The sequence below is a fragment of the Ictidomys tridecemlineatus genome, chromosome 5 (assembly GCF_052094955.1).
Source record: "Ictidomys tridecemlineatus isolate mIctTri1 chromosome 5, mIctTri1.hap1, whole genome shotgun sequence".
Taxonomy (NCBI): Eukaryota; Metazoa; Chordata; class Mammalia; order Rodentia; family Sciuridae; genus Ictidomys; species Ictidomys tridecemlineatus.
The window spans coordinates 147,544,283-147,571,670 of NC_135481.1; the positions used below are offsets into that span (position 1 = coordinate 147,544,283).

Genomic DNA, 27,388 nt, shown 5'->3' on the forward strand with positions numbered 1-27,388 from the left:
ATGATGAATATTTAATCTCTATTCTTGTTTCTCAGCATGTTAGCTAGAAATATCTTTGTCTTCCAATGTTATCCTTTAGAAACTAAAAGTTGTGTCTCCCTTGAATAATAGAAGGTTGAACTTTTTTTACATAATATATTTCTGAAAATCTGAATAACTTAAGGTGAACTAGAGAAACTAATAATTTGTTTCATGAGGTTGGAAATAATTTATTACTCAAGTTTTTATTTTAAAATAATTAAATCAGTACATGCATTTAATATGCAATTCTAGCATAACATTACACTCAAAGTATAATTGATTGGCTGTGATAAAAATGTATTTTGTGGTGACACATTAGAGTAGGGTGAGAAAGAAAGTTTTGGCTCATTTACATTTGATAAATCTCTAGTGAGCCTTTTATTAACTGTTTACCTGGCAAAATTACTGAATAATAACACTGTTTTTCTTTCTTTTTTCCTCCTTTTTGCCCCAGGTACCTTCACTCAAATAACATAGTAGTGGTTCCAGAAGGTAAGCACACCTAGAATTTTTAGTTAGAAGATGATACAGTTAAAGCTTTGCTTTATAAGTAGAACAGATTATCTCTTTAAACTTATCTTGTTTGGTGTATTAGAGAATTTTAATTATAAAGCACTTTAATGTATTAGTTTCAAAAATTTTTCCTCTAAAAAGACCAGTTAAGAATTATGGTTAAATAAATTAAAAGTCTAAAATTGTTAAAATGCTTAAGTAAATCATTATGAGATAAGTTGCTAATAGGTTAAAAATAAAATGAATTCTAAACCTAATAAATCAGGTTAAGAATTTTGGTTAGATTACTTTTGTTTATTAATTCTTGAATCATTTATTTAAGCAGTTTTTTACACTTTTTAAATGTTTTTATTTGCTTTCTTTTTAAACATTATATTTTATCTCTAGGTAGAAATACTTATCATTTACATAAAAATTAGTCTGATTTTTTACTATTTTGTGAACAACTGTGACGGGGGGAAGGGGTATTAAGCATTAAAATATTTTAGATTGAAACACATTCATTAAAGATTTGCTATGAAACTTGAGTCAAACTCACTTTGCTTTTCCCCTTCTCTTCTATTTGAAGCTATTGGGTCCCTTGTAAAACTCCAGTATCTGGATCTTAGTGACAATGCCTTAGAAATTGTTTGCCCAGAAATTGGTCGTCTGAGAGCTTTACGTCATCTTCGATTAGCTAATAATCAACTGCAATTCCTACCTCCAGGTAATCATAGCCTACAGTGTATAATAGTTTCTTGTGTTTTATAAATCCATTTCTATTCATGTTTTTCTCTGTATGTCTGGGCAGTGGGCTATGGATATAAATGTATTTGCAAGTATTTGATTGTTCATTTGATTGAAGATGAAACCAAGGTATGTGGGTGAAATGACTCAAGAGTCTTTCTCTAGACTCAGATACAAGAAGGTAGCACTTAACAAGATAGGGCTACAGTTACTACAGTTGTATATTGCAAACAATGCTTCTTCCAGTCTCTGCTCTAGCAAACTATTTGTACAAAGAGCTATTTTAGTTCTGAATTTCACTTTAAGAGAATTTAGATGAACTGAGTATGGTATAATCATATTAGTATATAAAAGGCAAATAGAGTGTATTGTATTTTGTTTTTGTTTTTGTCTTATTCTCTAGTGAGTAGTGATATGATATACATAAACTTTGATTTAATTAAGTGTCATACTAGAATTTATTAGGACAATTTAAATTTGAGTCTTAGAATTGTCAATTCTGCCTGCTGAATATCTTTTTAGATTCTGATGACAGGCAGATAGTTCTAAGACCCTGTATTCCCTTGAAAGTCACATTAAACCTCTTGACCTTTTTGTGAAGGGCATTTCAGGGACCTTTCTTTGTGGAGGTGCACATTTTCAAATTCTACTGTCATATATTATTTCCCATTTTAAAAAACCAAAAAGATGGAGTATGATTTAAGAATTAAAAAAAAAACTTGTGCTTCAGGTATTACATGAAAGTTATCATTTATTCAAGGATGAGCTGAAAAAGATACAAATGTCACATTGGAAGGAATTATTTTTACTTAGTTATTCTTTTAGAAACACCAACCAGCCTTTAAGTGTATACAGTGAAATGTGTGACTCAAACAAAATTACAAATTACTACCTGTCATAGAACTTGATGTTAGGTGAGAATAAAAACTTAAGGTTAAATCCATGAATGAAGAAGTCTGTGATATTTCTTTGTGATTGAAAAAAAAAAAAGACCCCTAAAGTTTTTTTCAGTACAAACATTCTAAATGAGAGCATAGTAACTGTATTTTGGTTTTGTTTTTGTCTTATTTTCTAGTGAAATAGTGATATGATATACATCAACTTTGATTTAATTAGGTGTCATACTAGAATTTATTAGGACAATTTAAATTTGAGTCTTAGAATTTAATTTATGTTTTAACTTTCTACCTTTGCCTTAATATATAGGTCCAGGTACTGTTTGCAAAAATGATATTAGTAGAACAGTGACTTGGCTTTAAAAAACAGTTTTTAAGCCTCATATAATAAGTGCCTTATTGTTTCCAACTATAGTTAAAGCAAAACAAAATTCAATTCCATATAGAAATACAGTCTTTAGGGTGCATTATATATAATCTTACTTGATGCGATTTCATCATTCTAGCTTTCATTAAGTTTATGTATTCAGATATCCAGAAAATTAGATTCTGTTTTGAAGATTACATAAAAGTAATATTTTCATATATGAGATTAAGTATTTTATAGAATCAAGATGCACGGATATAATGCTTCAGCTGCAAAACCCTTTTTACATACATTTAAAGAACATACAAACATACAATTTTGTTCTATGTGTTCTATTATTTTGTCTTTTCCTGTAATATAAGATCATTTTGTGTAGAATGTGGTCATTTCCTTCCATTATGTGTTCTCAGAGGTTAAGCATGTACTTCTGATATCACTGACTGCCTCCTAATAACCTCCTAAAAACCAGTGAACAGTGTGTGTTCCCCGATTCTTTCATATAATTTTTTATTTATATTTCACTTGTTATATAAGAAAATTGAGTCATATTTTTATCTTATTTTCCTAGTTTTTTTTTCTATTGTTTTGAATAGGAACTTTTGATTGAGCATGATTGTATTTTTCTTCCTGGACCACCATGAATAGCAGTGGACTTGGCGCTACTACTTATTTGAATCACTTATACATCTCATTATAAAGTCATTATAACTATTGTGATTTGAATGAGTTAGGGGATATGTGTACATCCCCAAAATGTTAAATCAATTTGTCTTTCTCTCTGGGATACTGCACAGTATTGTGAAATCCTATGAGGTGCTAGAAATAGCCATGTGGAACGGGAGACAAACAGTAAAAGACAAAGCAAGGAGAGGGCAGAGGAGGCTTCCCTAAACTTGAATATTCCAGTCCCGGATTCTGTTCTTGAGATCCATAGGCTTTGTGGTTAGTAAAGATAGGCTGTGGGAATGTGAAGTCAAATAGTCTTGCTTTTGCTTTGTGAGACTGTAGTTTTGGTTCCACTTTCCTGCAGTCTTGTTTGGGTTCCACTTCCCTGTGCCCCTCGGCAAACAGGGCTCACCTCTTGTGTTCCTTTACTTTAAGACTTATTCTATATTACTTGTCCATTGCTTGAAAACAGTTGCCTTAAAGTTTTTTTTTTTTTTTAGCTAGTTTTATTGTATTTTGATGGGAGGCAAGGTATCAGTTACCTTGTCATGTTTATTAGATATTCTTTGATTTCTCATCTGATAAATCATTTACAAGAATCAGAATAAATCATGTGTAAGGTTGCTTATCTGCATTCATATATACAAGTATATTCTTAAGTATGTAACACTTAGACATTTATATATTGCCTTTCCCTACTTCCAATAGCAAAACTAGCAATTTTTAATATGTATTTGTTAGTTGTAGTTGGACCCACAATACCTTTATTTTTATTTATTTATTTATTTTTGTGTGGTGCTGAGGATCAAACACAGGGCCTCGCACTTGCTAGGTTAGTGCTCTACCGCTGAGCCACAACCCCAGCCCTCAAAACTAGCATTTTTATAGAACAAATTTAAACTAACATCCTCCCAAAGGCCTTTTCTAACTTGATGAGATAAAATTATATGAGCTATTATTAAAAGAACCACTGTGCACTTACAAATGAAGGATTATTAGGGAAGAGTTTATATTAGGCAGGGACTTTTGCCAGATACTTTTTTACTGTAAAGACCACAAAGTCTGTTTGTTGGGACTGTATGAAAGTAAGAGGAGATAGAAAAACCAGTTAATCCTTGTTAGGAACATTCTGATACATTCTGGGATTTGCTGTCAATTCTCCATGAATTCCCATGGGAGAAGGTTATAGTAACAAAAAGTAACCAGGAGCCAGAAAAGATGATGCTTGCATCTGGGATATAAATCAGCCTATTTTTTTAAAAATACCTTTATCCTTGAAAAGTTGTTTTGCATACCAAAAAAGGAAGGATTTTTAGTCCAAATTAAAAACATGAACGTATTGTACTTTAATGGCTAAAAGTACACACAAACAGATATGTCACATATACAATCAGCATGAATTATTATTAAACTCAGGCTTCAAGTATGATTAAATTTATTATTATTAATTTATTTTATTTTTTCTCAGTTGATCCTCTATTGCTTTACTGGGATGAAATTTAATATTTTGGTCTGTCCCATTGCCTCCTAACTTGCTCTAAAATCTCTGTGCTTACAGTGTACTATGGAGGTGGGGAGTAAGGAGATCAGCCTTTTCCTCTAGAGGCTATGGTAGAAACCAGGGCCTGGTCTCCAGGCTCTTCTGTTACTTTCTACCCTGTTTGTTGGGACTGTATTGTTACTGAGGTGCATACTACCATGATTCTTCAGAGGTGCAGATCCCACTCCATAGTTACAGGCCTGGCTATGGGTGTTCCACCTTGCCTGACAGTTTCTTGTGATGCTAGGTGAACCAGGTACACTGGGTCAGCTCTGACTTCTTTAACTCTTCCACTGCACCTGCTTCCTGAGTAGACATCTCAAAGGCAGCTTACTTTTTGAATCCTCCCAACACTAAGAGTCCCCAGATAATCAAGGCTATTCTTCTGATATTATCCTCTTAGCTCATGACCTTTTTTGGGTGATTTATCCTTCTGGGAGTCTGGGGTTTTCATTTATTATACATTAATGCTGGAGGTAGCACCTCTCTCATTAAAAAAGCATCTAAAAATGCATTCCTGGCAGAGTTCCCTTCTGGTATTATCAGGCTATGTACATGTGGCCAATAATATATGCAAATAGACTGTATTTTGTGGGAATATCTGTAAGGCCTGGGATACTTACTATTTCATCTATTTAATAAGAAATATGTGTTGGCTCAAAGTATGCCATGCTGTACTAGAAAAGTAGGCATCATGGAAGAGAATAGGATTCTGAGAAATTGATATTTTATTGTCCAATATTTTAAAACTTCCTAAGAAATGACTAGACAGTCAAGAGAGAAGTATTGACTGAGTTGCTAGATGACCACTGAGTAAATGAATAAATTGCCAGTGTCCTAAGCTCATATTCAGAACCTATTCTTCCAATGAATTTTATAGACCTAAAGTTTATAGTATATAATTTTATTAGTAAAGTAACTTTATAGTATAATTGAATATATATTAGTAACAAAAGTACTCTTTTATAAGCTTTAACAATTTGGCAAAAACCTCAGGATAAAAATGGCCATTAGAATTTGTCTGGAAAAAAAAGTTTTGTTTTCTGGACCATGTGTCCTTAGAGCTTAGAGTTAAATACAAAAAATAATCCATTTTAGGAAAGGTATAAAGGGAAATGGTGGAAAACTTGCCAAATGCCTGAAAAACAAAAGTTTATTGTGACAATGTTTGGGAGAGGGAAAAAAAAAGCAAAGAAAAAGCATTGGTCCCTGAGATTTAGAAAGTCTTTACCATTAATCAAGCTACTGGCTAAGGCACATTGAGCTTCTTTCCATGGACCTCTCCTTTGTGAAAAAAAATCTAAAAGCAACTAACATCATAACCAAATTCACCTCCCATGCAATACTTCTCTCCCTTGTCTGTGTGCAAATAATTTATTATCCCACAGTATAGTTCAGTGCTGGGTGTGGACAGTGATGGTAGTACTGAGGTCAGAGAAGATGGTTCAAGGAGAAGTCATGTTTAAGGTGGGGGACTGAGCTGATGTGTAAGTGGTATGCAGGAGCAAATGATTGGGATCTGGATATTTTTTATTGTTTATTTCTGAAATACATCCATTTCCTAGGCTGTCGTACATACTGCTTCCACGATTCTCTCCCTCAAATAGATTTGGTAAACTGCTTCTTCAATTAAAATTCTTCATTTAAATTGCCTAAAGTGTTGTGATTGTCATGATAGAAACCTATACAGGGTTCATCACAATTAATTGTGTGTGGGGTGTGTGTGTGTGATGAATACCAGGAAGCAGGGATTTAAAAAAAAAACAATGAATATAGAAATCTTCTTCATCTTTTGGAGTAAAATTTTCTTAAAAACTTATCAAATATTTTTTCTTAGACGCAGCCTTTTGAGATTTAGTTGTTATTTTTGTATAAATCAGCTTGCAGTATTTTAGAGGTGACGTGGAGTAAGTTCTACTATAACCTTTGATATTTTTGCAAATTTGCATTCATACTTCATTTTTACTAAAGAACTTTTAAGCAAGCATTAAACACTTTTCTTACATTAATAGTGATTTGATATTTTATACTTATTAACCACGCTTTTTGGGGAAAAAGTAAGTTTTAGATACATAAAAAAAGATTATATTTTTGTGGTTACTTTATAGCTTCAGTCGATTTTTCTGCCTTGATTTCAATATAGTGTTGTTTTGTAACATGATCAGAAAATTATAGTCTCAGGTCATTTTATATACTAGTGAAGAAAAAGTAACTGGAAGAATAAAGCGCCAAAATAAATATTTTTAAAAAAGTAATGTGTTCAATATGTAAAATATTTTGTTTTGTATTTCATTTGTTGTTTGAATGTGATTTTTGCTTTTCTTCATCTATAAATTATGTTTTAACCTTGCTTAAGATATAAATTTAATTCTGATTTTCTGCTCTGTAAGTAAATTTAGAGTTCGTGATTGTATTAGTAAATGAAGTTTTATGATTTGCCAAGGTTGATGTAATGAAAAGTAACTAAAGAAATGTAGTTTGATATCACTTATTTCCAAGCACCCCCCTACACACACACAGTTGGCATTGCAGTTCTTTGCTTACTCATTTTTATTAATCCCATTTTTTAAAGAGTCAATATTTTAAAAATACATTTTTAGACATTGATGGGCCTTTATTTTGTTCATTTATTTATATGCAATGCTAAGAATCAACCCAGTGCATTACACATGTTAGGCAAGTGCTCTACCACTGAGCCACAGCCCCAGCTCCCAAGAGTCAACAATTTAAGGAGATATTTTTATGTTTTTAAAAGATTTTTAGTTTTCACTGATAGTTTTGTTTGTAAAGTGGTGAAGTCAAAATGTGAAGTCAAAACTGGCAATAAGTGAGGAAGGGTTCCAAACAAACAGCCTTATATTCTTATAACAAATATCATTTGTTGGTTCTATGACTCTTTTCCTTCTTAGCTGCATCTGCTGACATCTCTGCTCCTGACATAGTCCCAAAGAGGACATAAGTCTGGCAGGTCTATTTTGATGACTTTTTCTTTTTAGTTTCAAAAATTGGCATTCATTTGTTATGTATGAATTTACAAACCAAATTAATTTCTTAGTGGTTTTTTAAAGGGATAATAGCATGCGTTGTAGAACATAGGTTCTAATGTGAATTTATTTTCCTTAAATGAGATCTCTTTTATTCTAATATCATAGTCATTATCATAAAATGTTGAACTGATTTTGAAGAATTTTAAAAACATGTTGATATCTGAACCAATAGATCATGGAAATTTTCTTTCTTTCATTATTCTTTTAAAAAATAAATGCATACTTTTTAGGAAAAAGCATTTTTATACAGAATATGAGGGTTTATGTATGTCTGTTTATTTCCCATTCACAGATTAAATTTCTAACTACCTTTAAATTAGAAATGACTGTAAGATTATGTTATACAAATGTTAAAACAAGAAATAGAATCCTGATTTCCATTTACCCAGGGAATTATAACCGATTTATGTTGTGTGATATGTATGTTACTTTTTTAATGTGTTGACATGTCTTCTTAACAATAATTTGTTAAACTTTATGTCAACATCAATAATTTTGTTCTTGGCATGAGTTAATTTTATTTGTTATTCTCCACTGATTTTTTGATAGTTTTTATTGAGGTACAATTTATATACTACAAAATTCACTATTTTATATATGAGTTGATAAATTTTACTAAATGTACACAGCTGAGCACACATTTCAGTTTTTAGAATACTTCCATCATCCCTAAATCTCCCTACTGTTTGTCTGTTGCCAATTCCCATTCCCACCCCATTCAGCCATTGATCTTATAGTCTGTCTCTATAGTTTTGATTTTTCCAGAAATTTCATATAAATAGAATCATATAATATGTCTTGTGATTTTAATTTTTTTCATGTCTGGCTTATTATAAAAATGTTTTTTGCATATATATTATCTTCAGGTTTTTGGTACTTTGTTTATTTTTATTGCTCAATAATTTTTTACTGTATAGATACTCCAAAGTTTGTTTATTCAGCAGTTAATTGATAATTTAGATGTTTCCATTTGGGGTTGTTATGAATAATGTTGCTATGAAAATTTGCATACAAGCTTTTTGTGGACATATGTTTTCCTTTCTCTTGGGTAAATACCTGGAAGTAGAATCCTTGGGTTTTATGTTATATTTTTAACTTTCAAAGAAACTGCCAAACTGTTTTCCAAAGTGACTGTACCATTTACTTTCCTGCTAACAATGTATGAAGGTTCCAATTCTTCCTTATTCTTGCCAATGTTTGGTATTTTGATCCTTTTTTATTGTAGCTATTTTAGTGACTATGTGGTAGTAGCATCTCCTTGTGATTTTAATTTTAATTTTATTATTAACTTAAGCTTATTACATTTTGTGTGTTTATTTGCCATTTCTGTGGTGAAATAGCTATTCAAATCTTTTGCCCCCCAAAATTTAGTTGTTTGTGTTTTTAATATTGCATTTTAAGAGTTCTTTGTGTGTTCTGATATTAAAGGATAATTTTCACCAAAAAGCTAAGATCCTGGCTCCAATACAGATAACAAATATTTTCAAATGTGATAGTCTTTATTTAACTAATTGAAGAGGAAATTGGTAAGGTGTTACAACCAGTTCAAAATGGAATCCACAGAACAGACATATTAGAGATCAAGTGGATTGAAATGAACCTTAAAATGAAGGTAAAGCTGGTTTTCTCCACAGGGAGAGAAAATCATCCCTTAACCAGACATAATTTATGTATGTGTTTATAAATGAAGATTATATTACATTGTTACCAGTTATCTACAGCTTTTTAGAATTGTCAAGTAGCTCTCAATGAATCAAAATCAGATAACTTGTGGGTCAAATCTGACCCTTTACTGACTTTGTAGATAAAAGTTTTATTGGAACACAGCTATGCCCATTAATTTGTATATTGTCTTCTATGTGGCAGAGTTGAGTAGTTTTGACAATGATTCAGTAGTTTCACCAAAAGCTAAAATATTTGCAAAATGACCCTTTACAGCAAGTTTGCTGACCCATATTATTGTCTGCATACAAATCCTTTATCAGATATATGATTTCCATATGTTTTCTCTCAATTTGTGGTTTATGTTTTTATTTTCTTCATTTTTGTGTATTTTGAAGAGCAGAAGTTTTAAATTTTGATGATGCCCAATTTATCAGGTTTCTATTTATGTATATAATCCATTTCAAATTAATTATTGTATGTGATATAAGGATTGAGGTATTTTTACTTGTGATATTTGTTTATTCCAGCACAGTTCGTTGAAAACACTATCTTTGTTGAATTACCTAGTACCTTTGTCAAAAATCAGTTAACCTTAATTATATGTGTTTAATTTTGATATGATTCTCTTCCTTTCATCTTTATGTCTACCCTTATGGCAATACCACACTGGCTCAATTACTATGGTTTTGGGGTAGGTTTTGAATGAGGCAGTGAAACTCTTCCAAATTTATTCTTCTTTTTCAGAATTCCTTTGATTTCATTGATTTTTTTTTTACAATAAAAGAAAATTCATTTTTCCTTTCTGACAGTACATACATTTGTGTATGTTTCCTTATGGGTAGCAATAAGATGATCAGGTTAAGGGTCTGAAGGACCTTTCATCAAAGTGGGGATCAGTACCGTCACTGGTCAGTGTAATTTCTAATCACCCAGTATATTTCTTGCTTATATTTTTCATTTATGTAACTTACGGCTGTGTGCTTGCTTCTCTAATTTTGCTGTACCTCCATAACAGTGTGCCTCTTATCAATAGCACATGATCAGTGAAGGAGCAGACTAGGGGACCACATGACCTGGTCCCACTTTGCAGTCAGTGTTGAAGGGTAGGGAAGTCTTAAGACTGCTTGGCTCACCCCTTTCCTGACTGGATCTTAGTGGTAGAAACTGAGCAGCAGAAGCAAAAGACTTTGGGTTTGGGTGTCTGCCAGATCACCACAGTGCATCTGAAAACCCTGTAGAGATCATGTGAGTATATAAAAAAAGACTATGAAGTGAATGCCTGTCAAACTGTCAGGATGGTTATTGGAAGAGTTGTCTCACAGGTTTTTTTATAAACATGAATGATAATGCTAAACAATGGGTAGCAAATATTATTGGTTGATAAGCCCTTCATGGCCTATTAACAGCACTCAAACATTATTAATTCAGTTTTCTATAATTTCTAAATCTGGTATTTAAATACATAAACTATTCATGTGAAATAAAGATTTCATAGCAAATTCTCATTTAATTTTTTATTTCACAGAAATAAAATAGTGATTTGAAATTTGTGAGTGTTTAATGAAAATGTTTATAAGAAAAATATTCCAGTATTGCAGGAACTAAAATTCTCCTAACACCTTTAGGATTCAAGCATTAGTTTTTGATAAAATATTAGGGCATATTTAAAATACTTAAGAAATGTTAATTAACAGCTACCATCTTCTTTTAAAAGCCCTGTGGGATACTAATTAGGGGCCATAAAATTTGGAAAGAAATTATATATTTTTCCTTTCATATTTTCTCATTTATAAATGATTTGAAAATAGTGACTTTTTTCTTGAAAACCTTCTTTGTGTTTTCTCTACTCAAGTCAAGTCTCCTTGAATGCTCTACTTAGTTTTTCTAAACCAAGCTGTGCATAAAGTATTTTAGTTTATCTTTGTAAAAATCGTGATGAATAACTTTGCATTTCTCTTTCACTGTTTAGAAGAAGATGGCAGCATTTTAAGATCAGCCATTGAGCCATTTAGCCTTGCACTTTGGTAGTTACCTTATTTTCAACATCATTATTAAGGCTATTTCAAAGAATGCTTCTGTTAAACATTTGGATCTCTCCCTTTTGTCTTCATTTAATTCTTTCTTAGATGTCTCCTTATTAGGCTAAATTACTTTGGTATCTCTAATTAAAAATTAAATATCTTATAATGATCTGGCTTTTAAGGAGACTTGCCGGCTAATGATGCTGAGCCTTTTCGGTTTGTTGTTGGCCCAGATATTGCTCTCTTGGTTTCCTAATTTAGCAACAGAAATAAAACTATGCAGGACCTGGCAGGTTTGGTATGCCGGCACCCAGCCAGGAAGCATGGGTTTCTTAAGTAAATGGACGAATGAGGATTTGAGGAAAACACAGATTCTGTTACATGAGCTTTACACTTCTCAAATCCCTAACTATTTAAAGGAACTCAGCTAACCTGCTGCCACCGACATAAAGTTTGTTTTGTTTAAATACACATACACACAAAGTGATCCATTGTTTTCCAGAATTGAAAATTACCTTTCATATTGTTTTTTAATTCATATTTTTGTGAATTTTTAATAAAAGGCATTCTCTTGATAAATAATTCATGAAAACTAGCTTTTAAGTCTTTTCAATGATTTTATGGATTTGTAATACCTTTCAAAATAGCATAGTACAGAAGAGTTGATAATATAATATGTAATTTCTGTGTAAGGAAATAAAGTTCTAAGAGAAACTTTAAAAAGAAGCCCAGTTTTACTCTCTGGCTCTGGCGCCCACAGGGGTGGGTTTTCCTGGTCCCTAGTATCTGCCTGCAGAGGTTTCTTAATTGCATGTTTGAGCACAGGCTGCTCCTCCTCTTGTTGGTTCATTTTGTCTGGCACATATTTGATTTCTTAAGGTCTATTGCTTCTGAATTTGAAGAAGAGAATTAATTTGCTTCTTTTTTTCTTCAAACCATCATGTATTTCTTCTGGCCTCTGCCTTTCATTGTCAGAAGAGAGCCAGCTGTCTACCTTGATGATCGTTGTTAACTGGTTTTAGACTATGTGTAAGTCAGAGGCAGGTCATCTGAAGTATATTTTCATAGAGAAAGAAGAAACTTACTTTTTCCTCATAAGACTTTTGATAAATAGGGAACAATTAATTCTCAACACTTGGGATACTGTGAGGGATACAGATATAGTGCACAGGCTCCAAATCACAGATAAAGCAAGATTGGTCACAGTATGGAATAAAATGGATATACTGTAAACTTCAATAATCAAATCACATCACTTTTAGTATCAGTAAAAATTTTCATTCAATAGACTAAATAATAAAATATAATAAACGGTCACAAATTTTTTGACTAAACGTGATCAGAAGGTTACTAATCTGTGAAAATAGTTCTTAAACTGATCTACTACTTTGTGGGTATCTGAATAAGGCAGATAGATTTTCATTTGTGACATCAGTGATCAAAGATTATAATCCTGTTCATTTATTTTTTAACATGGAAATCTCTTATATGTAGAAAAGTTCATAGATTAAAAATGTATATTCAATGAGTGTGTGTTCTTCCTCATCACATTCTTCTGCCTCCCCATCTATACTGTGCTCCAGGAATCCACATCCTGTGGAGACAACTATGTGGCTCATAGTTCCCCTGTTAACAGGACACTGTTCTAGTAAGATTTCAGCTAAGGAGTGGACAAAGGGAAGATCCCTGTTGTAAAAGACTCAAATTGGCATCTGTTGGTTATTAGATAATTTTTAACATTAGTGAAAATCTAGTATGTAGATATGTCTTCAGCTGAGGATCTAAGAAAACTTGTCTTGTAATTTTACTTTGTAAACACATTGTATTTTGTTAGTATTGTCAGTAATAATAAAATTGTACGGTTATTTCAAAAAGTGGTAAATTTACTACTCTATAATCAAGAAAATGCTACTACTAGGATTAGTAGTATACTCATTAAGCATTTAAACTAAGCCAGGTATGCTATTAAATGTTTAACTTTGTTTTTGCTCTTATCACTACAGTTGTTTTGAATGTCAAGATCAATGTAATGTTTTGAGCAACTAATAAATTTCTGATGTTTAAAAATAAAATAAAATAAAATGTAAAAGTAGTTACATATAGAACAGTGAACAGATTAAGAGTTGTGAAAATAAATTTGCACAGATAAATATATTTTTGTAATTAGTATCCTAATCAAGAAATAAAACATTGTCATAGAGTACCCCAGAAGTCCCTAGGCTTCCTTCTAGTCGCTACCACCTCCCCTCTTCCAAGGGTAACCTCTGTTCTGACCTCCAAAACTCATCTCAGTTTTAAAGGGAAATTAAAGATACTGCAGTTGTAGATCTTATTAAAGTGTCATGTGCTCTTGTTAATGGTAAAGACTTAATATATATGATGTTGATCATTGTGGACATTCTATTGGATGTGGTGGGAAGCCACTGGGGGATTTTGAGCTCAGGAATGATATGATCTCTCTAGGGTATAAAAGAAATCACTTGGGCAACTGTGTAAAGTAGAAATCAAGAATAAACACTGGAAAATCAGTTAGGAATCCACAGAAATAATCTTGGTGAGGGATGGTAGTGGCTTACGCTGAAGTGGTAGCAGAACTGTGACAAGAAGCAGTGAGGTTTACAGTATTGCACTCATTTTCTTTTATCCTCAGGGCAGGCTTTATCCTTGATTACAAATGAGGAATGTCAAGGCATTGAGATTATGAACCTCACACAAGATGACTTAGTAAGGTAGAATCAGGACTCAAACACGGTTTTCTAATTCTTAGTTCAGAACTTTTTCTAAATTATTAATAGAAATACACGATCTTCTAAAATATACCTGATTCAAATAATTTATGATTGAAGAAACTAAAATCATGGACCAGCTTATAATACTATGATACCAATTACCATAAGCACAATGGTAAGACAATAGCACACACTTATTATCTCAGTTTCTTTGAGTCAGAAGTCCAAGCGCAGCTTAGCTATGTCTTCAGCTGAGGATCTAAGAAAACTACAGTTGAATTTGGGTTTGCCAGAGTTCTATTCTCATCGGAAGCTTGACTGTAGAAGGATCTGTTTTATTTTACTGCAGATCCTTTAATACTATTTCTTGTATTTGAGGTTGGGACAAAAATAGTTCAAGTATAATGAAATTTTGTATGTTAGCCTTATAATAAAGGAATTCTTATTGGTTTTGCCCTCAATGGAAAGAATGAATTCTATTAAAAAATGACTTTCCTATATTTTTTCTATAATATCATTTCATCCTTTCTGTACATAGACTTAACATTTGAGGCATAGAACATGTTAATTCTATTCTATATGTATTTTGGGGTATGGGGTTGGGGGGTTAGAGTTATAGCTCAGTGGTAGAGCACTTGCCCAGCACATGTGAGGCACTGGGTTTGATCCTCAGCACCACATAAAAATAAATAAAAATAAAGGTATTGTGTCCATCTACAACTGAAAATATTTTTTTAAAGGAATCTTGGTGTTCAAAAAAAAAATCTTGGTATTAAGACTATGTGTTAGTGGGCATTATTCTCATTTTGCTACCACTAATAAATATCCTCATTAGGTTTTTTAGTGGTTATTTTCCATTTCACTTCCTAATTTATTCATATTTTTCCTCTTAGTCTAGTGCCAAGGTGATCTTTTGTAGGTTCTTTGACTACTCAATTATGAAATTTAAAGAAAATTAGTTGTGGAAAATTAGTTGTGGAACCAACTTCTGGTTTCAAAAATCACAACAACTTTCTCAACTGTAATCTCTACTCCTGAAGCTTTTCTGAACCGTATTCCAGCTTATATGGTCATTCTTAAATAATGATCATATTTGTGATAAACAGATGAAGGAACATTTTCATCTTGCAGAATTTCCATTATCTGATATTGGGTTTACTATGCCCTTGTGGAGTCACCAAAAGTATTTATCCCTTGTTCAGTTTTCTTTGTGAAGATTACATTATAGGGGCTGAGGATGTGGCTCAAGGGGTAACACGCTCGCCTGGCATGCACGGGGTGCTGGGTTCAATCCTTAACACCACATAAAAATAAAATAAAGAAGTTGTGTCTACCGAAAACTGAAAAATAAATATTAAAAAATTCTCTCTCTCTCTCTGTCTCTCTCTCAAAAAAAAAAAGATTACAATATAAGGAGAGGGTCATATATTTCCAGTACCCATCACTCAAGGTTACAGGACATAATGTCTCCCTGTCCTACTTTTAGTGAAGCTAAGATTAATTAGTGATTCTGGTGTTATCAGTATGGTCCATCCAATACAAAGTTCCCTACTGACTTTTTATCTAATGCTTCAGGAAGCTATAAATGATATTTACCAAGATATATTATTTCATTAGAGATTATAAAATGTTGATTATTAAAATTCCATCATTCTGAATTTATTAATTATATATTTAAAAGCTTTGGGGTGTTATCTTCTACAATTTCTTTTCTTGGTCTATTTCTTCATGCTTTGTTTTACTTACAACTTTATGCTTTGAAAGATTTCTGCTTATGGAATTAGCAAACTATGTAACTTGAACCAATTCACCTTTAAGGAAAAACTTGTCTTTGGGGTGGGGCAGTGGAATTGTTTTGAAGGCACTAGTTAGCTAGCTAACAAGATGTAAAGAGTTCCCAGGTCAAAGAGATTGTAGTCTTTAAAAGAAATCACTTGCCACTAAAGTGATACTGTGTTGCTGTATTGAGGCACAACATGTAGAAGGTCCACATCTGGTGCCAGAAAATAGGGAAGTAGTCAATGACTCCTGGAAAATAGTGTAAGAGTCAAGAGTGGAACATCAAAAGGAATAATGACTGGCATGGGTAGAGTCGCACCTGCAGATTCAAAATATGCTCTTTAAAAAATTATTGGTAAATTCTGGAAGGTACTAAGGTACCAACTTAGTCTTTGAAGAATTTTAAAGGGAAAAGACCGAACATTTTCCTGTGTCCTTTCCAAACTGAATAGTTGAATAAAAGAATTTTTCACCATGGAATAATATAGTTAATAAATACAGAGATAAGGATGGAATTAGAAAAAAATCAACATTTTATTATCTCTAATGAAATACTTCATCTTGATAAAGATTATTTACAGCTTCCTAAATGCTAGGTAAAAAGTTGATAGGGAACTTTGTATCTGATAGACTATATTTGTAATACCAGATTTGCTAATTAATCTTAGCTTCACTAAAAGTGAGACAGACAGACATTTTGTGCTGCTACCAAGGATGATGCTACTGGAAATATATGGCCTTATCTCTATAATGTAACCTTGACAAATAAAACTGAACAAGTAATAAATGAATATTTTTGGTTTCTCCATGATGACACAGTAAACCCGATTTTAGACAATGGAAATTAGATGAAAATCCAGCTTTATAAATAAATGAAAGACATGAAGATGAAAAGGGGATATTGAGAAGAGAGTCATAACAGCCAAATTCAGTTATTGGATTTTGTTTAGATTCTGATTCAAATAAACCTGTTGTAAAACTACATTTTTTTATATGAGGGGAAATTGAACATGGACCAACCATCAGATAATATTAAGAAATTATTTTATGAAGCACAATAGTGCTATTATGAGTTAACCAGTAACATAATAGTGGTATTATGAGTTTGTTTTTAAAATTCCTTGTCTGTTAGAATATATACTAAAGTGTTTTTGCTGGTAAAATACTTCATAAGATGAATATGAAATAGAGCTCCTCTTGCATGGATTGCAACCCAGCTTCTATTTAGCAGGATAACCAAAAACATGAAAATTTCTGAAATTGCATTTCCCACTGCTTATGCCCCCAAGTACCTGACGGAAGCAAATTAGATTTTTACAGGTAGAAGATAACATTATCTTAGACCTAAAATTACTTCTACAAACAATTGTTCAAAGTTCACCTAATGGAAAACAGAATAATACACTGTACAACTGAAGAATATGTATTCTTTTCAGACACATATAACATTTACAAAAATCCACCAAGAAGTAAAATCATACTGTTCTCTTATCACAATGCAATTAAACTAGGAGTTAATTTTAAAAATGTAGCTAGTACCTCTCCTGCTTACTGCAGATAAATTTCTTCCTGACCTCATCATAGAAAAAGACTTCTTAAGCTGGACAGATATAAAGGAAAAGATTAATAAAACTGATCTAATATTTAGAAAAGATATTTACTGCACAGATTACTAATTTTCCTGGAAAGGAACACTTATTGTAGGCAATATAATCTTTCTCCCAACTACTCAGCTGCTGCTGTGGCATGAAAAAGGTCATGAACAATATATAAATGAATTCATGTGGTTTATTTTAATAACATTATACTGTATACAAACAAATGGGCCAGTGTTGGAATGTTGGGCCATAGTTTGTGGAACCCTGAGATAAATAAAGTAATGAAAAGGTAAGTCTCACCATGGGAGAAGATATTTGCAATACATATAAATGGAGAATTATTATTACAAACATAATAAAATCTGTAAATCAAAATGAAAAAGACTGACAGTCTAGCTTTAAAATCAGCAAGAGACTTGAACAAGCACTTTAGCAAAGAGGAAATCCAGATGGTGATAAACATATGTTAATGTGCTTAGCCTCATTAGTCATTAGGGACATGCAAATTAAAACTATAATAAAGTTTAACTAAATAGTAACTAGAATAACTCAAAAATACTGACAAAACTAATTTATGTGCCCATGGAGAAAGAAAGGCTCATACCATATAGTGTTGACAATATTCATGCTTGTGACCAAATAGTTCTACTCCCATAACTAAATAGAAAGACATGGTAATTTTCACTAAATTCAAAATGTTTATAATTTACCCAGCTAGAAATAAATGTCATTTAACATTGATATTAAATGGATGAAAACAGCTAATTCATTACTGGGATATTACTGAACAACAAAAAGAACACGTAACTAAATTCAGCAATGTTTGACTTTCATGAATATAACTGAGTAAAAAGAAGCCGGTCACAAAGGAATGTGGATTACGTGATTATAATTGTAGAAAGTTCTAAACTAAGCAAAACTAAATCATAGTCTTCAGGGATTCTTTATTAGGTAGTAAAGATTTTTTTAAAAAGGATTAAAAGATGATACTATGAAAATCAGAATTGAAAAGTCTCTTTTGGGAATTCAACATTTAGGTATAATGCAGTCATTTAAAGCAGCTGATACTTTCATTGTAATCACAAAGCAAAAATTCAGAAGTCATAATTTTAAAAGCACCAGAAACTGGAAGAAATATTTAGGCATGAGGTAATTAATCTTATTTATCTTTGTATCTTTGATAGCACTTGATGGTCTGCCCTTATATGGGTAGTTGATAAATATTGAATGAACGAAAACAAAAGGAGATGGAAAAAGTACATACTTAAAATGGAAGATGAGGAAGAAATTTTGTTCCTTCCCATAGTCAGATCTTAAGGAGAAATTATTATCCTGGTACCCAAGGGAAAGAGATTTGTTGTACTTTATCCTACCTGGAATGCTGGTTATGCTTGAAGAATTTGATATTCTTGTTATTTACGTATTTATATGAGTTTGAAGCACACCTATTGTTTAAAATGTTTTGAGAAAGTAAAATTTTCTTATGTAATAGTCTCCCCTTTTGTATCTTTTGTATTTTTTCATAATCAAAATTTCAAAAAACCTTGGTGCAGATTCATTACCTGTGGAATCTTAGCATAGGAATACAGTTTGTATAGAATCTTATTTTTCTTTATATAAAGAATCTTATTTTTCCTTGTATAAAATTTGATATTAGAGTTAGATTATGCATTTTTGGCAAGAATACCAAAGAATTTGTTCAGTCCTTCTCAATACATTATATTGGGGATCATGTCTTATTACTAATGATATTAACTTTGATTCCTTCATTAAGTTGGTGGCTACTAGGTTTTTCCATTTCCCCTTTGTAATCGGTAAGTATCTTAGAAATACTTTGAGATGCTTCCCAGGTGCTATTTCTCCTCTTGACTTTTATGTTCTTATTTTAGCATCTGTTGTTGGATCTTGCCTGCAACAAGGATTACTACGATGTTAGCCTAATGTAACTTTTGCATTTCCCTCATTCCTTCTACATTTACTAATTGAAATTTTGTAAAAAAGAACTTTATATCATCCTCCTTCATCTATGCCAGTAAGAACTCATGAATATTTTATGTCTAATAATCTAATACTGTTATTTGTTGTTCAGATGGTTCTGGCATTGGGAGATCCTCTTGGTTGACTTCTTGGTTGACTTTTTGACATGTCTCTATTCTTTTTCAATCATATTCTTATTTTGTGGCATTGCAAGATATTCTAAGCTCATTTGTATTTTCTGTTCCTTTTACTGGAGAGTGGTATTTGGAAACCAAGATCTGGGTACCTGGTGTGCTCTTTGCTACTAAGGTCATGGGCATTGATGAAATATTTTTTGATAAGGGTAGAGGATGATGGGTATAATATTGTTGGTGTTGTTGTCTGGTACTTGTGTATGAGAGTTTTCTAAGGTACAATAGTTTTGCTGATAGAGAATTCTTGGTTGGCATTTTTTTCCCTTTTCCTATGGAATTTGTTACTATTAGTTGACAAAACTTTGGGATTTTTTCCCTTGTCCCAAATCAAGTGTGCTTCTCTGGTAGCCAGAGTACTGGGTTTTGGTAGTCAGATATGCATTGCTAAGATACCATTCTTGCAGATGGGATAGGAGTCATCCCAAGCAAGAAAAGGCTGTGGACGCCACTGTTCTTGAATGAAGCTTTAACAGGTATTTAAGAATAAATATTTCTAAATCGGTAGTTGCCTTGGGATTTCTAGAGCCCTGAAATGAGGATTTTGTAGTTTTGTCTAGTGTAATGCTTGGTTTTGGTGGAGAAACTAAGTTGAGTTCTTCACAGTGTCCTTAGCTGCCATTATTTTAAAATATTCTCGAGTTATTTATTTAATTAACTGTGTAAAAATATTTAAGCACCTCATGGAGCTGAAGAATCCATATTTTTTTCATGAATTTGTGACAGTATCTTTCCATCCTGATTCTCTGCTATTTCTCCTATTCCAAAGTTATTGGACAAGTTCCTGTGTTCACAGTTACTGGCAAAAACATTGAGTGCTTTTTATATTCTTTCAGTTACTGGGATGGGTTTTGCCTGGGTAGGTAAACTGCCTTAAAGTGTGTGAAATTATTCTTTACCTAACTTAGACTTTAAGTTCTTCTCTAACATGTTGGACATCAGTTTCCTAGTAGAGAAGATAGAAGATTTTTTATCTGTCATTTGTTAGCTAATTATTCTTAGTACAAGTGAAATCACAAAAAGTCTGGTACTATTGCCAACTAATGAAGCCAAAAATCTAGAGACAGACTGACCAGGGCTGAAAGAAGAGCTTTATTGGCAATAAGCCATCAAATTGGAAGATGAGGACTCCTGTCCTAGCAGGTGCAGGGCTTTTATAGGGATTTATAGGGAAGTACATCAAATAGGAAGGCTTTTCTGGCATAGAGATACTGTTTTCCATAGTTCACCAGATGTTCTGGGTTCTGTAAATCCAAAGATAAGTTACTAATGAGAAAATCGTCATACTCATGTCTTTTTAGTTCCTTTTTCCAGGAAGAGTTAACCGGCAGATGATCATTAGGATACAAAAGGCATCTTCTTTCAGAGAACAGGGGAAGATAGCAAAAGTCAACTGTCCCCAGATAACAGGGAAAATCACCGAAAGACAACTTTCAAGGGAGAAGATAGTGAAACACATCCTTCATAGAGCAGTTTTATTTTTATTCATTTATTTATTTATTTTTTAGTGAGGTTAAATAACTTGTCCAACTTTACGTAGCTAGCAAGTGAGGAAACTAAGTTTTTTTTTTATTGGTTGTTCAAAACATTACAAAGCTCATGACATATCATCTTTCATACATTTGATTCAAGTGGGTTATGAACTCCCATTTTTACCCCAAATACAAATTGCAGAATCACATTGGTTACACATTCACATTTTTACATAATGCCATATTAGTGACTGTTGTATTCTGCTACCTTTCCTATCTCCTACTATCCCCCCCTCCCCTCCCATCTCCCCTCACTACCTCATCTGCTGTTGTTCAGTTCTCTCCCTTGTTTTTTTCCCCCTTTCCCCTCACGACCTCTTATATGTAATTTTGTGTAACATTGAAGGTCTCCTTCCATTTCCATACAATTTACCTTCTCTCTCCCTTTCCCTCCCACCACTCGTCTCTGTTTAATGTTAATCTTTTCCTCATGCTCTTCCTCCCTGCTCGGTTCTTAGTTGCTCTCTTTATATCAAAGAAGACATTTGGCATTTGTTTTTTAAGGATTGGCTAGCTTCACTTAGTATAATCTGCTCTAATGCCATCCATTTCCCTGCAAATTCCATGATTTTGTCATTTTTTAGTGCTGCGTAATACTCCATTGTGTATAAATGCCACATTTTTTTTATCCATTCATCTATTAAAGGGCATCTAGGTTGGTTCCACAGTCTAGCTATTGTGAATTGTGCTGCTATGATCATTGATGTGGCAGTATCCCTATAGTATGCTCTTTTAAGGTCCTCAGGGAATAGTCCTAGAAGGGCGATAGCTGGGTCAAATGGTGGTTCCATTCCCAGCTTTCCCAGGAATCTCCGTTCTGCTTTCCAAATTGGCCACACCAATTTGCAGTCCTACCAACAATGTACAAGAGTACCCTTTTCCCCACATCTTCGCCAGCACTTATTGTTGTTTGACTTCATAATGGCTGCCAATCTTACTGGAATGAGATGGTATCTTAGGGTGGTTTTGATTTGCATTTCTCTGACTGCTAGAGATGGTGAGCATTTTTTCATGTACTTATTGATTGATTGTATGTCCTCCTCTGAGAAGTGTCTGTTCAGGTCCTTGGCCCATTTGTTGATTGGGTTATTTGTTATCTTATTGTTTAATTTTTTGAGTTCTTTGTATATTCTGGATAGTAGGGCTCTATCTGAAGTGTGAGGAGTAAAAATTTGTTCCCAGGATATAGGTTTCCTATTTACCTCTCTTATTGTTTTCTCTTGCTGAGAAAAAAACTTTTTAGTTTAAGTAAGTCCCATTTGTTTATTCTTGTTATTAACTCTTGGGCTATGGGCGTCCTATTAAGGAATTTGAAGCCCAACCCCACAATATGTAGATCGGAGCCAACTTTTTCTTCTATCAGGTGCAGAGTCTCTGATTTGATATCAAGCTCTTTGATCCACTTTGAGTTAACTTTTGTGCATGGCGAGAGAAAGGGGTTCAGCTTCATTTTGTTGCATATGGATTTCCAGTTTTCCCAGCACCATTTGTTGAAGATGCTATCCTTTATCCATTGCATGCTTTTAGCCCCTTTATCAAATATAAGAAAGTTGTAATTTTGTGGATTGGTCTCTGTGTCCTCTATTCTGTACCATTGGTCCACCTGCCTGTTTTGGTACCAGTACCATGCTGTTTTTGTTACTATTGCTCTGTAGTACAGTTTGAAATCTGGTATCGCTATACCTCCTGATTCACACTTCCTGCTTAGAATTGCTTTTGCTATTCTGGGTCTTTTGTTTTTCCATATGAATTTCATGATTGCTTTATCTATTTCTACAAGAAATGCCATTGGGATTTTGATTGGCATTGCATTAAACCTGTAGAGAACTTTGGGTAATATTGCCATTTTGATGATGTTAGTTCTGCCTATCCATGAATAGGCATGCTTTTAGCCCCTTTATCAAATATAAGAAAGTTGTAATATTTTTCCATCTTCTAAGATCTTCTTCTATTTCTCTCTTTAGGGTTCTGTAGTTTTCATTGTATAAATCTTTCACCTCTTTTGTTAGGTTGATTCCCAAGTATTTTATTTTTTTTTTGAGGGTATTGTGAATGGGGTGGTTTTCCTCATTTCCATTTCAGAAGTTTTGTTGCTGATATACAGAAATGCCTTTGATTTTTGCGTGTTGATTTTATATCCTGCCACTTTGCTGAATTCATTTATTAGTTCTAGTAGTTTCTTTGTAGACCCTTTTGGATCATCTAGATATAGAATCATGTCATCTGCAAATAGTGATAATTTAAGTTTTTCTTTTCCCATTTTTATGCCTTTAATTTCTTTTGTCTGTCTAATTACTCTGGCTAGTATTTCAAGAACTAAATTGAATAGAAGTGGTGAGAGAGGGCATCCCTGTCTTGTTCCGGATTTTAGAGGAAATGCCTTCATTTTTTCTCCCTTTAGAATGATGCTAGCCTGAGGCTTAGCATATATAGCTTTTACAATGTCGAGGTAAGTTCCTGTTATCCCTAGTTTTTCTAGTGTTTTGAACATAAAGGGATGCTGTACTTTGTCGAATGCTTTTTCTGCATCTATCAAGACGATCATATGGTTCTTATCTTTAAGTCTATTGATGTGGTGAATAACATTTATTGATTTCCGTATATTGAACCAGACTTGCATCCCAGGGATAAATCCTACTTGATCGTGGTGCACAATTTTTTTTATGTGTTTTTGTATTCGATTCGCCAGGATTTTATTGAGAATTTTTACATCTAAGTTCATTAGAGATACTGGTCTGTAGTTTTCTTACTTTGAAGTGTCTTTGTCTGGTTTCGGGATCAGGGTGATGTTGGCCTCATAGAATGAATTTGAAGAGCTCCTTCTTTTTTCTATTTCTTGAAATAGCTTGAAAAGTATTGGTATTAATTCTTCTTTGAAGGTTTTGTTAAACTCCACTGTATAACCATCAGGTCCAGGACTTTTCTTGGTTGGTAGTCTTTTGATGGCTTCTTCTATTTCTTCCTTTGTTATTTGTCTGTTTAAATTGTGTGTGTCTTCCTGACTCAATCTGGGCAGATTGTATGACTTAAGAAATTTATCGATATCTTCACTATCTTCTATTTTATTGGAATATAGGGTTTCAAAATACTTTCTAATTATCATCTGTATTTCTGTAGTGTCTGTTGTGATATTGCCTTTTTCATCCCGTGTGTTAGTAATTTGAGTTCTCTCTCTTCTTCTCTTCGTTAGCATGGCTAAGGGTCTATGGATCATATTTATTTTTTCAAAGAACCAACTTTTAGTTTTATCAATTTTTTCAATGTTTTTTTTTGTTTCAATTTCATTGATTTCCACTCTGATTTTAATTATTTCTTGTCTTCTAATACATTTGCTGTTGTTTTGCTCTTCTTTTTCTAGGGTTTTGAGATGTAGTGTGAATTCATTTATTTGTTGTTTTTTTCTTTTTTTGAGGAATGAACTCCAGGAAATGAATTTCCCTCTTAAAACTGCTTTCATTGTGTCCCAGAGATTCCGGTATGTTGTGTCTATATTGTCATTTATCTCTAAGAATTTTTTGATTTCCTCCTTTATGTCTTCTGTAACCCATTGATCATTCAGTAACATATTGTTCATTTTTCAGGTGATACAGGATTTTTCCTTCCTTCTTTTATCATTGATTTCCAGTTTCATTCCATTATGATCAGATATGGTGCATGGTATTATCTCCACAACTCTATATTTACTAAGAGTTGCCCTATGGCATAATATATGATCTATCTTTGAGTAAGATCCATGTGCTGCTGAGAAGAACGTGTATCCACTTGATGATGGTTGATATATTCTATATATGTCGGTTAAGTCTAGGTTATTGATTGTGTTATTGAGTTCTATAGTTTCTTTATTCAGCTTTTGTCTGGAGGATCTGTCTAATGGCAAGAGCGGTGTGTTGAAGTCACCCATAATTATTGTGTTGTGGTCTATTTGACTCTATTACTTGAGGAGAGTTTGTTTTTTGAACATTGCAGCACAATTGTTTGGTGCATACAAATTGATAATTGTTATGTCTTGTTGGTGGATGGTTCCTTTTAACAGTATATAGTGTCCTTCTTTATCCCTTTTGATTAACTTAGGTTTGAAGTTGATTTTATTCAATGTGAGTATGGCCACTCCTGCTTGCTTCCGAGGGTCCTGTGAGTGGTATGATTTTTCCCAACCTTTTACCTTCAGCCTGTGTATGTCTTTTCCTATCATATGAGTCTCCTGAAGGCAGCATATTGTTGGATTTGTTTTTTTAATCCAGGTTAGTAGCCTATGTCTCTTGATTGGTGAATTTAAGCCATTAACATTTAAGGTTACAAATGAAATATGGTTTGTACTTCCAGTCATGTTTATTTATTTATTTTAGTTTGGCTAGTTTTTCCTCTTTGGTTATTTTTCTCCCCCTTTATTGAGATACCTCCCACTGTTAGTTTTGGGTGCTATTTTTCAATTCCTCCTCTTGTAGTATTTTGCTCAAAATGCTTTGCAGTGCTGGTTTTCTGGCTGTGAATTCTTTTAGCTTTTGTTTATCGTGAAATATTTTCATTTCATTGTCAAATCTGAAGCTTAGTTTTGCTGGATACAGTATTCTTGGTTGGAATCCATTATTTTTCAGTGATTGAAATACGTTGTTCCAGGATCTTCTCGCTTTCAAAGTCTGTGATGAAAAATAAGCCGTTAACCTAATTGGTTTACCCCTGAATGTAATCTGCCTCCTTTCTCTCGTAGCTTTTAATATTCTCTCCTTGTTTTTAATCTTGGATTTCATTATAATTATGTATCTTGGAGTTGGTCTATTACGGTTTTGAATGTTTGAGGTCCAAGATTTGGCAATCCATTCCATCAACTTAACGAAAGAGGTGAAAGACCTCTACAATGAAAACTACAGAACACTAAAGAAAGAAGTTGAAGAAGACCTTAGAAGATGGAAAGATATCCCAGCTATTGTGCTGAATTCATTTATTAATTCTAGAATTTTCTGGTGGAGTGTTTTGGATCCTATAAGTATAGAATCATGTCATCAGCAAATAATGATAATTTTAGTTCTTCGTTTCCTATTCATATCCCTTTAATTTCTTTCTTCTGTCTAATTGCTCTGACTAGAGTTTCAAGGGTTATGTTGAATAGGAGTGGTGAAAGATGGCATCCCTCTCTTGTTCAATTTTTACAGGGAATGCTTCCAATTCTTTTGCCACTTAGAATGATGTTGGCCTTGAGTTTAGCGTAGGTAGCTTTTACAATGTTGACGTATGTTCCTACTATCCCAGTTTTTCTAGTGTTTTGAATACGAAAGGGTGCTATATTTTGTCAAATGCTTTCTCTGCATCAATTGATATAATCATATGATTCTTGTATTTAAGTCTATTGATGTGATGAATTATATTTATTGATGTTTGTATGTTGAATCAACCTAGCATCCCTGGGATGAACCCCATTTGATTGTGGTGCACTAACTTTTTAATGTTGTTGTATGTGATTTGCCATAATTTTATTGAGAACTTTTGCATCAATGTTCATCAGGCATATTAGTCTAAAATTTTCTTTCCTTCATGTGTCTCTGCCTAGTTTTGGTATCTGGATGATATCTAGCTTCATAGAATGAATTTGGAAGGATCCCCCCTTTTCTAATTCATGGAATAATTTGAAGAGTATTGGTATTAATTCTACTTTGTAGGTCTTGTAGAACTCAGCTGTGAATCCTTCTTGCCCCTGGCTTTTCTTGGTTGGCAGGCTTTTGATAGCATCTTCTATTTCCTTGCTTGAAATTGATCTGTTTAAATTTAAATTGGCTCATTTTGAGTTGATCATATGGCTCTAGAAATTTTTTGGTGTCTCAGAAAATGTATACTAGAGTATAAATTTTCAAAATAGTTTCTAATTGTCTTCTATATTTCCATAATGTCTATCATGATATTTCCATTTTCATTGTAAATTTTAGTAATTTGAGTTTTCTTTCTCCTTTTTGCTAGCATGGCCAAGGGTTTGTCAATTTTATTTATTTTTTCAAAGAACCAGTTTTTAATTGTTTCTTTTGTTTCAATTTTATTGATTTCTGCCCTGATTTTAATTTTTTCCTCTCTTATACTACTTTTGGTTTGTTCCTCTTTTTCTAGGGCTTTGTGCTATAATGTCAGATCATT

General features: G+C 32.9%; 1 protein-coding gene across 11 annotated transcripts in view; it reads left to right on the forward strand.

The window, feature by feature from the left end:
* Window positions 1-27,388, forward strand: part of Lrrc28 (leucine rich repeat containing 28) — a 132,106-nt gene that overhangs the window by 28,002 nt on the left and 76,716 nt on the right. For all 11 annotated transcript variants that reach the window (XM_078051248.1, XM_078051246.1, XM_040274397.2 and 8 more), the window contains 2 exons: window positions 476-513; window positions 1,103-1,240. In XM_078051248.1, coding sequence (XP_077907374.1) covers window positions 476-513; window positions 1,103-1,240 — 176 coding nt within the window. The remainder of the gene's footprint in view (window positions 1-475; window positions 514-1,102; window positions 1,241-27,388) is intronic.